The 12,527-nt window shown below is 41.2% G+C and overlaps 1 protein-coding gene across 1 annotated transcript in view; it reads right to left on the bottom strand.

Moving 5' to 3' along the window:
- Positions 1–11,546, bottom strand: part of vps50 (VPS50 subunit of EARP/GARPII complex) — a gene marked incomplete at its 3' end in the record, with an annotated part of 123,027 nt that extends 111,481 nt beyond the window's left edge. Inside the window, exons 1-2 of the mRNA XM_084327070.1 lie at positions 11,423–11,546; positions 10,201–10,269 (exon numbers count right to left, since the gene is read on the bottom strand). Of these exons, the coding sequence (XP_084183196.1) occupies positions 10,201–10,269; positions 11,423–11,455 (102 nt within the window). The 5' untranslated portion in view covers positions 11,456–11,546. The remainder of the gene's footprint in view (positions 1–10,200; positions 10,270–11,422) is intronic.
- Positions 11,547–12,527: the final 981 nt, after the last annotated feature.

The following is a 12,527-nucleotide window of genomic DNA, read 5'->3' as shown; positions in this document are numbered from 1 at the left end:
AGCCCCTGCTACGGTTACCATGGAGAGAGAGGATCGGGGATGAGCAACCAGCCATCTATCAATGGGAAGTCCTCCCTTTCGGAACCACATGCAGCCCATGCTGTGCTACGTTTGCACTGCAAAAACACGTCGCAGAGGACCCAGCAGCTGATGAAGAGGTCCGACGAAGTGTAGGAAATAGTTTCTACGTGGACAACTGTCTGCAAAGCGTCTCGACGCCAGAAGAAGCCGAGGCCCTTCTACTCAAGCTCCGCGCCTCCCTGATCAAAGGCGGCTTTGATCTCAGGCAGTGGGCCAGCAGCGACCCGCAAGTATTGCGCAGCCTCTCCCCCGAGGACAAGGCAGCAAGCAGCGAGACCTGGATGGAAGACCATCCCAGGAGAAGACCAAGAAATGGGTGAAAGAGAGAGACAATTTGACAGAAGGAACAGTCGTCATGATTATCGATCAGTCACTACCCCGGGCTATGTGGCCGGCTGGCCGCGTAAGCAAAGTGATCACCGGTGCCGACGGAAAGGTCCGAGCAGCCGAAGTGCTCGTCCAAGGGCGGATCTACACCCGACCCGTGGCGAGGCTAATAGAACTGCCAAGGCTCCCCGATACCATCGATGACGACCATGACCCCATGACTTTGTGAACTGACCGACCCCTCACAACAGACATTGAGTAGTGGACAGTGCGGTTAATCTGTCTCTGCTTAGCTAATTAGGTGGGACTAATTAGGGGGCGGCTGTTACAAAGGATCAGATTAAACCGAATATATATATTTATTTATTGATATATATTGCATAGTATTTGTATATCGTTTGATATCCCCTGTATATTCCTTGTACATATACACGGAATATCCCTTTAGCCCAGACCATAATATTCCATTCTCCTATTGGACAGCGGTCCACCGGCGCCAGGGACCGGCCTCCGGAGTCAGGTTCAAAGTCACCGTCAAGACGTGTCTGGACATGCCCGGCCTTGCCCAGGGATACGCGACAGAAATGAGATTGGTACTAGTTTGTTCACCGTGCGTATAAATACGGCGCAGGTGAATATAGAAGCCCCCTTCTTAGCCTTAGTATGTTACCCAATAAGTTGAAGCCTCACCCACGATACAACGTGCGGTGAAGTATGGCCTGTTTGGCCCCAGAATAGAGCATTGAGACCGCGTGCGAATTAATAACTGAATTGTCAGAGTTTGGCGCTATACCGTCGAGTGCGACATATTTCTATTAAGTCAATAATAGTCTATTTGTGTATAGTGTATCGTGCGGTTAAAGTTCTACAGTGACCAGCATCTCCAACGCTTCCTCGTATTAGCTAGAGTTCTTATCCAGGCTGGGCTGACCACATGGCGCTTTCACCCGAGGAGACCTAGACGAGAACCGTATGGACATGTACACTGGATTAATCTACCCGACGACTACATAGCCCTTTGCGGCTGGAATATATTTGCTTTGGTCCTGTGATTTATGGAGCGGATAATCGCCGACGCCTGCACGTGTTGGATTTACCCCGCGAGGAGTCAAGTCGAGTCGGCGCCTCAGAGAGCCTGAGGCCGACTAGCTTTCTTCACTGTGGAGCTACAGTCTACGGAGAACAGCTGTATTCGTCTGTGGATCAAGAGGCTACTGCACCGGCTCCTGTACCTGGAGTCTCCTTAGTCATCGTTGACCAGACGTTCTACTACCGACAGATCTTCTACCCCTGCTGGCTTACAACCAGGGGGAACCCCTTCCAGTATCTCCCGCTATATTACTAGTGTACCATAGATATAATTCCCTAAGATTCAGGTTGTATAATTACCTCCTGCGTAACCAGAGAATGGACATTCATTGTTGATTTGCCTACGCACATTCCTTTGCCTTACAAGTGCATTCAAAGAATAATGTAAAGTATCCTATGTACCTTTTGCTCCATTAAATACTTGATTATACCTTTGTTTGGAACCGATTTCATTGTGGGAAGTGTTCATCATATTCATATATCGTGTACTGTATGGCCAGTAATTAAAGTACATAAAGCGGTAGTGGTTTAATGATACCATACTTATCAATACAGTCAGGGAATTGTACCCCTCAGTTACAATTACTATTACTATTACTATTACTACTACTACTACTACTAGTACTAGTACTACTACTACTACTACTATACTACCATTACTACTACTACTACTATTACTACTACTACTACTACTATTACCATTACTACTACTATACTACCATTACTATTACTACTACTACTACTACTACTACTACTATTACTACTACTACTACTACTATTACCATTACTATTACTACTACTATACTACCATTACTACTACCATTACCACTACCACTACTACTACTACTACCACTACTACTACTACTACTACTACCACTACTACTACTACTACTACTACCACTACTACTACTACTAGTACTAGTACTACTACTACTACTACTACTACTATACTACCATTACTACTACTACTACTATTACTACTACTACTACTACTACTATTACCATTACTACTACTATACTACCATTACTATTACTATTACTACTACTACTACTACTACTACTATTACTACTACTACTACTACTACTATTACCATTACTATTACTACTACTATACTACCATTACTACTACCATTACCACTACTACTACTACTACTACTACCACTACTACTACTACTACTACTACCACTACTACTACTACTACTACTACCACTACTACCACTACTACTACTACTACTACTACTATACTACTACTACTACTACTACTACTACCACTATACTACCATTACTACTACCATTACCACTACTACTACTACTACTACCACTACTACTACTACCACTACTACTACTACTACTACTACCACTACTACCACTACTACTACTACTACTACTACTACTACTATACTACTACTACTACTACTACTACTACACTACAGCTCGGCTGGGGTGTTTGTCGTGACAATAGCCATCAATCAAATTGGAAAACTATCTCAGGAGGGTTTTCCTGTTTGTAAAGTCAATCAGTTGCTATAGCCACAGACACACGTCATGACCGAGGCGCTCCTTGATCAGCTCTAAAAAGTACAACGGGACTCTATAAGATAAGATACAACAAGATAACATGTTCCTTTATTGATCCCCATAGCAGCATGGGGGGAGGGGAGTATAATACTGTAGGTATGGGCAGGGGAATAGCAGAAAGACATACATATTGGCAATATAATTAACTCAGAATATAAAGATATGAGGAAAGAATAAACAGTGTAAACGATATAATTAACTCTGAATATAAAGATATGAGGAAAAATAAACAAAGGTGCAGATGGGCGGGTCTGTAATGTTTTGTTATTTTTTTTAATACATTTAGCTTTTGTTGCTGGTTGATTCTCCTCAGCTTCTCTCTGGTACTATAAGAGAAGATAAATATAACACTTTTAAAACCCTTTGTTTATCTTTAGATCACACATTTAAAAATAACTGTTCATCTCACTTCAATCATTTTTATTGCAGAACATGGTATTTTCTCAAGCAGACAGATGTCAACACTGTAATCTGTGTTGCATGTACCTGACAAACTGAACTGTTTGTATTACAGTCATATTCCATGTGTGTGTGTGTGTGGACTACTGTACTATTACAGGTATTGAAATGAACAATGCAACTTCCTTATACAAAAAAATAATATCTTTTTTATGAATAATTAAATATCAATATTTCGGGAAATTAGTATTGAAACCGTTTTTAAATATTCAGAATCGATATGTATCGATTTTTCGATATTTGACAACACTAAATCCCAGTACCTTGGTCAAGGGCAACGGCAGGAAACCTAACATGTCTTTTCGGTGTGTGGGAGGTGGAGGAGGAAACCCACGCAAACACAGGGAGAGAACGTGCAAACTCCACACAGAAAGGCGCCCTGCTGGGGTTTGAACCCAGGACCGTCTAACCAACGCTGTGCCGCCGCGCCGCCCAGATGGTCTGAAATACGCTAAGTTCAAAGCCCCGTCTCTTTTCTCTTCTCACAGATAAAGACAAGACGAGCGGCCCTGCTCTCAGCTAATGAACTGCACCGTGTTCGTCCCGAGCCGACGATGCAAACCGAGCTGCCGCTTTGCTTATCAAGAGTAAACTCCGTCTCGCTCACAAACAAACCACACACGGCTTCCCGGGGCCAGCGGCGCTGAACAATAACTACCCTGCAGGATAAATAGAGGTTTGGGGAAAGTCATCCGTAGCCATCGGCGGCCTAAAGACATTACGAGCTTCACGAGAGACTTCTAGTCATATTAACCTTTATTAATTTATTATTATTATTAATATCAGCCTGCACTGTGTATTAACCTGGCTGTGTGTATTAACCTGGCTGGGCATTAACCTGGCTGTGCATTAACCTGGCTGTGTGTATTAAGTAACCTGGCTGTGTATTAACCTGGCTGTGTATTAACCTGGCTGTGTGTATTAACCTGGCTGTGTGTATTAACCTGGCTGTGTGTATTAACCTGGCTGTGTATTAACCTGGCTGTGTATTAACCTGGCTGTGTATTAACCTGGCTGTGTGTATTAACCTGGCTGTGTGTATTAACCTGGCTGTGTATTAACCTGGCTGTGTGTATTAACCTGGCTGTGTGTATTAACCTGGCTGTGTGTATTAACCTGGCTGTGTATTAACCTGGCTGTGTGTATTAACCTGGCTGTGTGTATTAACCTGGCTGTGTATTAACCTGGCTGTGTGTATTAACCTGGCTGGGCATTAACCTGGCTGTGTATTAACCTGGCTGTGTATTAACCTGGCTGTGTATTAACCTGGCTGGGTGTATTAACCTGGCTGTGTGTATTAACCTGGCTGTGTGTATTAACCTGGCTGTGTGTATTAACTTGGCTGTGTGTATTAACCTGGCTGTGTGTATTAACCTGGCTGGGCATTAACCTGGCTGTGTATTAACCTGGCTGTGTATTAACCTGGCTGTGTATTAACCTGGCTGGGTGTATTAACTTGGCTGTGTGTATTAACCTGGCTGTGTATTAACCTGGCTGTGTATTAACCTGGCTGTGTGTATTAACCTGGCTGTGTGTATTAACCTGGCTGTGTGTATTAACCTGGCTGTGTGTATTAACTTGGCTGTGTGTATTAACCTGGCTGTGTGTATTAACCTGGCTGTGTATTAACCTGGCTGTGTATTAACCTGGCTGTGTGTATTAACCTGGCTGTGTATTAACCTGGCTGTGTGTATTAACCTGGCTGTGTGTATTAACCTGGCTGTGTGTATTAACTTGGCTGTGTGTATTAACCTGGCTGTGTGTATTAACCTGGCTGTGTGTATTAACCTGGCTGTGTGTATTAACCTGGCTGTGTGTATTAACTTGGCTGTGTGTATTAACCTGGCTGTGTGTATTAACCTGGCTGTGTGTATTAACCTGGCTGTGTATTAACCTGGCTGTGTGTATTAACCTGGCTGTGTGTATTAACCTGGCTGTGTGTATTAACCTGGCTGTGTGTATTAACCTGGCTGTGTATTAACCTGGCTGTGTGTATTAACCTGGCTGTGTGTATTAACCTGGCTGTGTGTATTAACCTGGCTGTGTGTATTAACCTGGCTGTGTATTAACCTGGCTGGGTATCAGGTTGCACTGTGGATAAATGGAGTAGGTCACCTTCCTGGTCCCGTTCAAAGCTGTGCAAAAAAGAAGGTCAAACGCACAACAAAGCAAAGTCAGAGAGAAGCTAGTAGCAGCAGGCAGAGCTCCCGTTCACTGACCTCGTCGTAATCTAGAGCCGCTGCTCTCTTCGCTCCGACTGCTTTTCACAAACGGAAGTATCTTCATGACAAACGCTTCTGGTGACCAAACCGTGACGGAGTGAATTGTGATTCAATGTAGATGAGATGTGTCTCACACCGACACGACTGTCGCGGTTTGTATATACTGTACGATACATATATAATTATATTTATATATTCCTATTTACTGTACATAGATGTATTCCCCTCTGTCTGAATATACCTACACACACACACACACACACACACACACACACACACACACACACACACACACACACACACACACACACACACACACACACACACACACACACACACACACACACACACACACACACACACACACACACACACACACACACACACACACACACACACACACACACACACACACAGGATCAAACACTGTAACATACAGAGGAAGGTGTCCACGCACACAGACGCATGTTTGATTTATTTATATTTATTGGCCGACATGTAGCTATAATGATTCACAGTTAGATAGATGCTTCAGCCTGAAGCAGTTGCTACTTGTATGAGGAGTTTACCGTATAATGACCTGCTATACGACACAGATGATCTGCAGTATGTCAGTTACACACACCCCCCCCCCCCACACACACACAATCCCTACCTGCTCTATAGTGTTTTTATACCTGTATCACTGTACAGAATACTATAATAACACTGTACAAACATTACTCAGTACAGTAGTACTTATTTATATGTACTCCAGTTTAATCACTTGTATATTGTACTTTACTGTTACATTTGCAATACATTTTAATCTAATCTAATATGAATAGCGCACCTTGCATCTTCTCCTGCCCCTCTAGGAGCGTGGAGGTGTGATGCAGGCTAACAGTCCTGGGCTGCCCACAGAACAATAGTGTTCTTTCTTTGGTTTTGTTTACATTCTAAGAATAGTCTATTTATCAAAAAAAAAATCATATGCAGTCATACATTCATTATATTTACTTCAAATCTAAATTTCACAACCCTTGGTGTCCCACTCGAAATGTGTTAGGTACATGTATTTTTATTATATATATATATTTATATACAGTCTTTTTATAGTCTATTAATATTTGTATATTTAGTCAGGGTAGTAGTAGCATAGGGGGAAAGGGGGAGGCATTGCATACCTCAAATTATTTTGTCAATGATTGTGGCAGAGATTGGCTGCAAAATAGCAATAAAAGATGGATCTATCGAACGAAACGTGCTCTCAATGCCCTTTAACAGCGGTCTGTGGCTAATAGCAGCAAACGCTTGAACGTTTGGCTGAGCGCCACAGAAAAGATGGAATACAGCTAAACACAATACCTGCAGCGAGAGTATTTAGTGCAGCAAGGGAGCTCCTCTAATATGTCAAAGCATTTGCTTCAACCCTTTTTGACACGTTGCTGGTCTCCCGCGGTTAGCGCTAACGTTAAAACAGCATTAACGTTAAAACACTAAAAACAGCATTAACGTTAAAAAATCTTAACGTTACAACAGCATTAACGTTACAACAGCATTAACGACGTTAAAAAATCTTAACGTTACAACAACATTAACGTTACAACAGCATTAACGTTACAACAGCATTAACGTTACAACAACATTAACGTTAAAACAATCTTAACGTTACAACATTAACGTTACAACAGCATTAACGTTACAACAGCATTAACGTTAAAACAATCTTAACGTTACAACAACATTAACGTTACAACAGCATTAACGTTACAACAACATTAACGTTACAACAGCATTAACGTTACAACAACATTAACGTTAAAACAATCTTAACGTTACAACATTAACGTTACAACAGCATTAACGTTACAACAGCATTAACGTTAAAACAATCTTAACGTTACAACAACATTAACGTTACAACAACATTAACGTTACAACAGCATTAACGTTACAACAGCATTAACGTTACAACAGCATTAACGTTAAAACAATCTTAACGTTACAACAGCATTAACGTTACAACAGCATTAACGTTACAACAGCATTAACGTTACAACAGCATTAACGTTAAAACAATCTTAACGTTACAACAGCATTAACGTTACAACAGCATTAACGTTACAACAGCATTAACGTTACAACAGCATTAACGTTAAAACAATCTTAACGTTACAACAACATTAACGTTACAACAACATTAACGTTACAACAGCATTAACGTTACAACAACATTAACGTTACAACAGCATTAACGTTACAACAACATTAACGTTACAACAGCATTAACGTTACAACAACATTAACGTTACAACAGCATTAACGTTACAACAACATTAACGTTACAACAGCATTAACGTTACAACAACATTAACGTTACAACAGCATTAACGTTACAACAGCATTAACGTTACAACAGCATTAACGTTAAAACAATCTTAACGTTACAACAGCATTAACGTTACAACAACATTAACGTTACAACAGCATTAACGTTACAACAGCATTAACGTTAAAACAATCTTAACGTTACAACAACATTAACGTTACAACAGCATTAACGTTACAACAACATTAACGTTAAAACAGCATTAACGTTACAACAACATTAACGTTACAACAACATTAACGTTACAACAACATTAACGTTACAACAGCATTAACGTTACAACAGCATTAACGTTAAAACAATCTTAACGTTACAACAACATTAACGTTACAACAGCATTAACGTTACAACAGCATTAACGTTACAACAGCATTAACGTTAAAACAGCATTAACGTTACAACAGCATTAACGTTAAAACAATCTTAATGTTACAACATTAACGTTACAACAACATTAACGTTACAACAGCATTAACGTTACAACAGCATTAACGTTACAACAACATTAACGTTACAACAGCATTAACGTTACAACAACATTAACGTTACAACAGCATTAACGTTACACTCTGGTTATAATATCTCCTGTGCTGCACAAGCACGACTAGCGTGAAGAGGTCTGGCTAGATGCGAGAAACAATATACCGACAGCTGGCATTCGTCTTTTATATTAGGGCAAAGTAAAATATATTGTTGGTGGGGAGCTCCAGTAGCTCACCACGTACCGCGAGTGCTATTTCAGCGCCGTGGACAACCGTGCTCGTCACGGATCTGGGGCTGAGCGCGTTCGAATCCCGGACGGCAGCCGTGCCTTTCCCAGAGTGTCTTCCCCCCCATCTGAACCCTTTCAGCCTGCTTCTGTCGGTCGAACTTGACCAAGTATGAATGCGATGAAAAAGCGATAAACGCTAAAAGAACCAGCTGACTGGTCAAAGTTTAAAAAAAATATATATATATTGTTGGTTTCCTGTTGGTTGTCAGTTTGGCCATGGGTAGGTAGGGAATTTATTTTATTTAATTTTTTTTATTTTATTCTTTCCCACGGCGACTATGGATAGGGAATTTCTTTATTTAATTAAAATGTTCACAACAACATGGATGCATGTACTCTGCCAGCATGTTTAATATCCATAATACTAAATGTTTGACTAAGATTTCTATGAAACTTTATTCTAAAAAAAAAAGAAAAAAAAATTATTTATTTTTTTTATTATTTTTTAAACTCATAAAATATATTGGGTCGCACCTAAATCGGCAGGGTCGGTCGGCAACCGGAAACCAACTATTAATTTTGTTAGGCCTAGAGGTACCCAAACTAACGACAATCCTAGATGCAAGTTCACAAAGCACCCTGCCACCTCCAGTTCACAGAGCACCCTGCCACCTCCAGTTCACAAAGCACCCTGCCCCCTCCAGTTCACAAAGCACCCTGCCACCTCCAGTTCACAAAGCCCCCTGCCCCCTCCAGTTCATCCCCAGACACCCTCTTAAAGAAAACTTACACATTTAGCTATGAAGGGGAAGATGAACACAGAACGAGTGGATGAATGTCCCTGAGCAGAGATTTAAGGTGAATAGCTTACATTCCTTGGCCACAGTTGTCTCCTTCCTTGATAGATAAGCTAAATGCATTATATCATCCACAGCAATATGAATAAATGTAATAAGCCTCCTTTGATATATTCCTACCATAATGCATCAGAAACAGATGGGAAAACGCTAAAGGCTAAGTTACAGCAGAATAAGAGAAAAAGATACCTTCATGTCACGGTTCACAATTGACTGACTAGAGCCTAACTCTGCCAAAAATGAAAGGTAGAATAGTTTTGGTTCTTGATGTTTAATTTTCAAAGCAAAATTGGCCTGACCTTACTATCACAATCACACAAGCAGCTCTGAGAGAATCATATCCACCATGATGAGACAACAAAACGGCCCTGTTGTTCTCCGATAGGAGTTCAGGTTCCATTTGCAACGCAGCTTGTTTTCATACAGTGTTCCGGGTTTCACGTTGCCAGACCAGAGTGCCTCAAGCAGTCAAGCGGTTTGTTATCAGCCTCACAGGAACCTTACCTTGCTTGGGATCCTCAGGCTCTCCACAGGGCTCAGGTCTGACATGCTTTCCTGGGGACTTTTCAGGCCCTGCCAAAAACAATAACATCCAGGTTTTTTTTAAGATGTATATATCTCATTCATATAACCAAGCTTTTAGCTCTGAATGAAAACAGACCATCAACAAAGGTAATCAACATGAAGGACAGCAGCCAGGCACTTCTATCATACCTTGTGTGTTGTTGTTGTAGCCTCAGCATATATTATATCTACGCTTTTATTCGAGTTACACACAATGCAACGTGTGGCAGGACACTGCTAGAGGCATTATGCATACATACATACAGGAACATCTAGAAATGATTTCTGAAAGCGACAGCCCCTGTTATTCATAGACTAAGCAGGCTGTCTAACATTACCTAGCAAGGTGAGAACTTCCTATCCGCCCATATTTCCCCTTGTCGTCGTCGTGCCCCAGTTGTCCAGATTGGTACACAATACACTCTCATGGTTAACGGTAGAGAATAGGCTGGTTTTCAACACAGTAGAATCTTTCAGGAACACTGTCTTTTCGTCTCAACCCGTTTTCTTATACAAACAAATTGTCAGATGCAGTCGGGTTCATTCTTATTCTACTAGCTCAGCCGACGATGGACAGAGTATGTTGTTACCACGTGCAAAATCAAATGCTTTAAAGAGGACTGTTGTTTATCGTGCCATCAATCATTGGAATAACTGCCCAGTACTGAACAATACAGTAAGTCAATTGAACAGCAAAGTGTCTTTCAAATACCACCTGAGAGTGCACTCCTTAAATATGTGAGCAAAATATTCTGATGTTGATAATGATGTCTACAATGTTCGACTGTTTTTAGATTATCATTGTTAATTGTGATTGTCACATGTATCTCATGTTGTTATGTTTTGTGTTGTCTTTCTGTGTGGACCCCAGGAAGCTCGAGCCACTCAGGTGACAGCTAATGGGGATCCTTTTAAACAATAAACAATAAACCACAGTGTGTATACAAATACTTTCTGCATGCTAATTAAATGACACCCCGGTTGAGCAGCGGGCTTTATTGGAATGAAAACGTGTCGTTGTGTTGATCTGTCAGAGGACGAGCTGTCAGACCTGGTCTGTTAGCTGGGATGCTAACTACTGCTAGCTCCACCTGCCAGGGTTGATGTTATTACTGTAACAACAGGCGGGTGAAAAGCCTGCAGACTCGCTCCTCTCACTCACCTGCCGGGCCATGAGCGACTTGATCTTCTGCATCGCGACCGACGCGTTTCCCTCCTCCAGTGGATAAATGAGTGGATTTCAAGAGGTTTGTTTTGATGTCGACGTCAACTCGGCTCCCTGCACTACCACCACTACCAGAGGGCGGCCATGATGGCACGTCACGTGATTCACATAGAGAGACCACTGCACTTCCGCGTTACATGGAGCTCGTGAGAGGGAAGGCGGGGTGGTTTTGATTGATTGATTGAAAATGTTATTAACAGATTGCAGAATGGGTATAATACAGTACGGCTTAATACACACAATTGTTAAGGGGATGCAGACCAGAGAAAGACGTTTGTCTTGTTTACATCAATTCAAGTCACTATTTTCAATTCATAGTGACATTTATGACAGCATGACATTTATGGCATAGGGACATACATGACATACAGGTATATAGTATATAGTATAGTATAGTATAGTATATGGAAAAGGTTCTGCTGATGGAAAGTGAGGCCCATGTTTACAGAGCTCTGCTAGTTTAATCATTTTGTGGGTAAGATATACAAATAGATAGTACAGATATACAAATAGTAGCCTACTATCTAGAGATATGTACAGACAGTACTGTACTATCTGTATGTCATGTATGTCATAATGTCCTTGTAACTGAGGGGTACAATTCCCTGACTGTATTGATAAGTATGGTATCATTAAACCACTACCGCTTTATGTACTTTAATTACTGGCCATACAGTACATGATATATAAATATGATGAACACTTCCCACAATGAATCGGTTCCACACAAAGGTGTAATCAAGTATTTATTGCAGCAAAAGGTACATAATATACTTCTCTGTATTTTACTTTGGATGCGCTTATAAGGCAAAGGAATGTGCGTAGGCAAATCAATAATGAATGTCCATTCTCTGGTTACGCAGGAGGTAATTATACAACCTGAATCTTAGGGAATTATATCTATGGTACACTAGTAATATATAGCTGGAGATACTGGAAGGGTCCCCCCCGGTTGTAAGCCAGCAGGGGTAGAGGATCTGTCGGTAGTAGAGAGTCTGGTCAACGATGACTAAGGAGACTCCAAGTACAGGAGACGGTGCAA

The sequence above is a fragment of the Notolepis coatsorum genome, assembly GCF_963971535.1.
Source record: "Notolepis coatsorum genome assembly, chromosome: 13".
Classification (NCBI taxonomy): domain Eukaryota; kingdom Metazoa; phylum Chordata; class Actinopteri; order Aulopiformes; family Paralepididae; genus Notolepis; species Notolepis coatsorum.
Note: the sequence above shows the minus strand (reverse complement) of the source record. Positions and strands in the feature narration are given on the sequence as shown.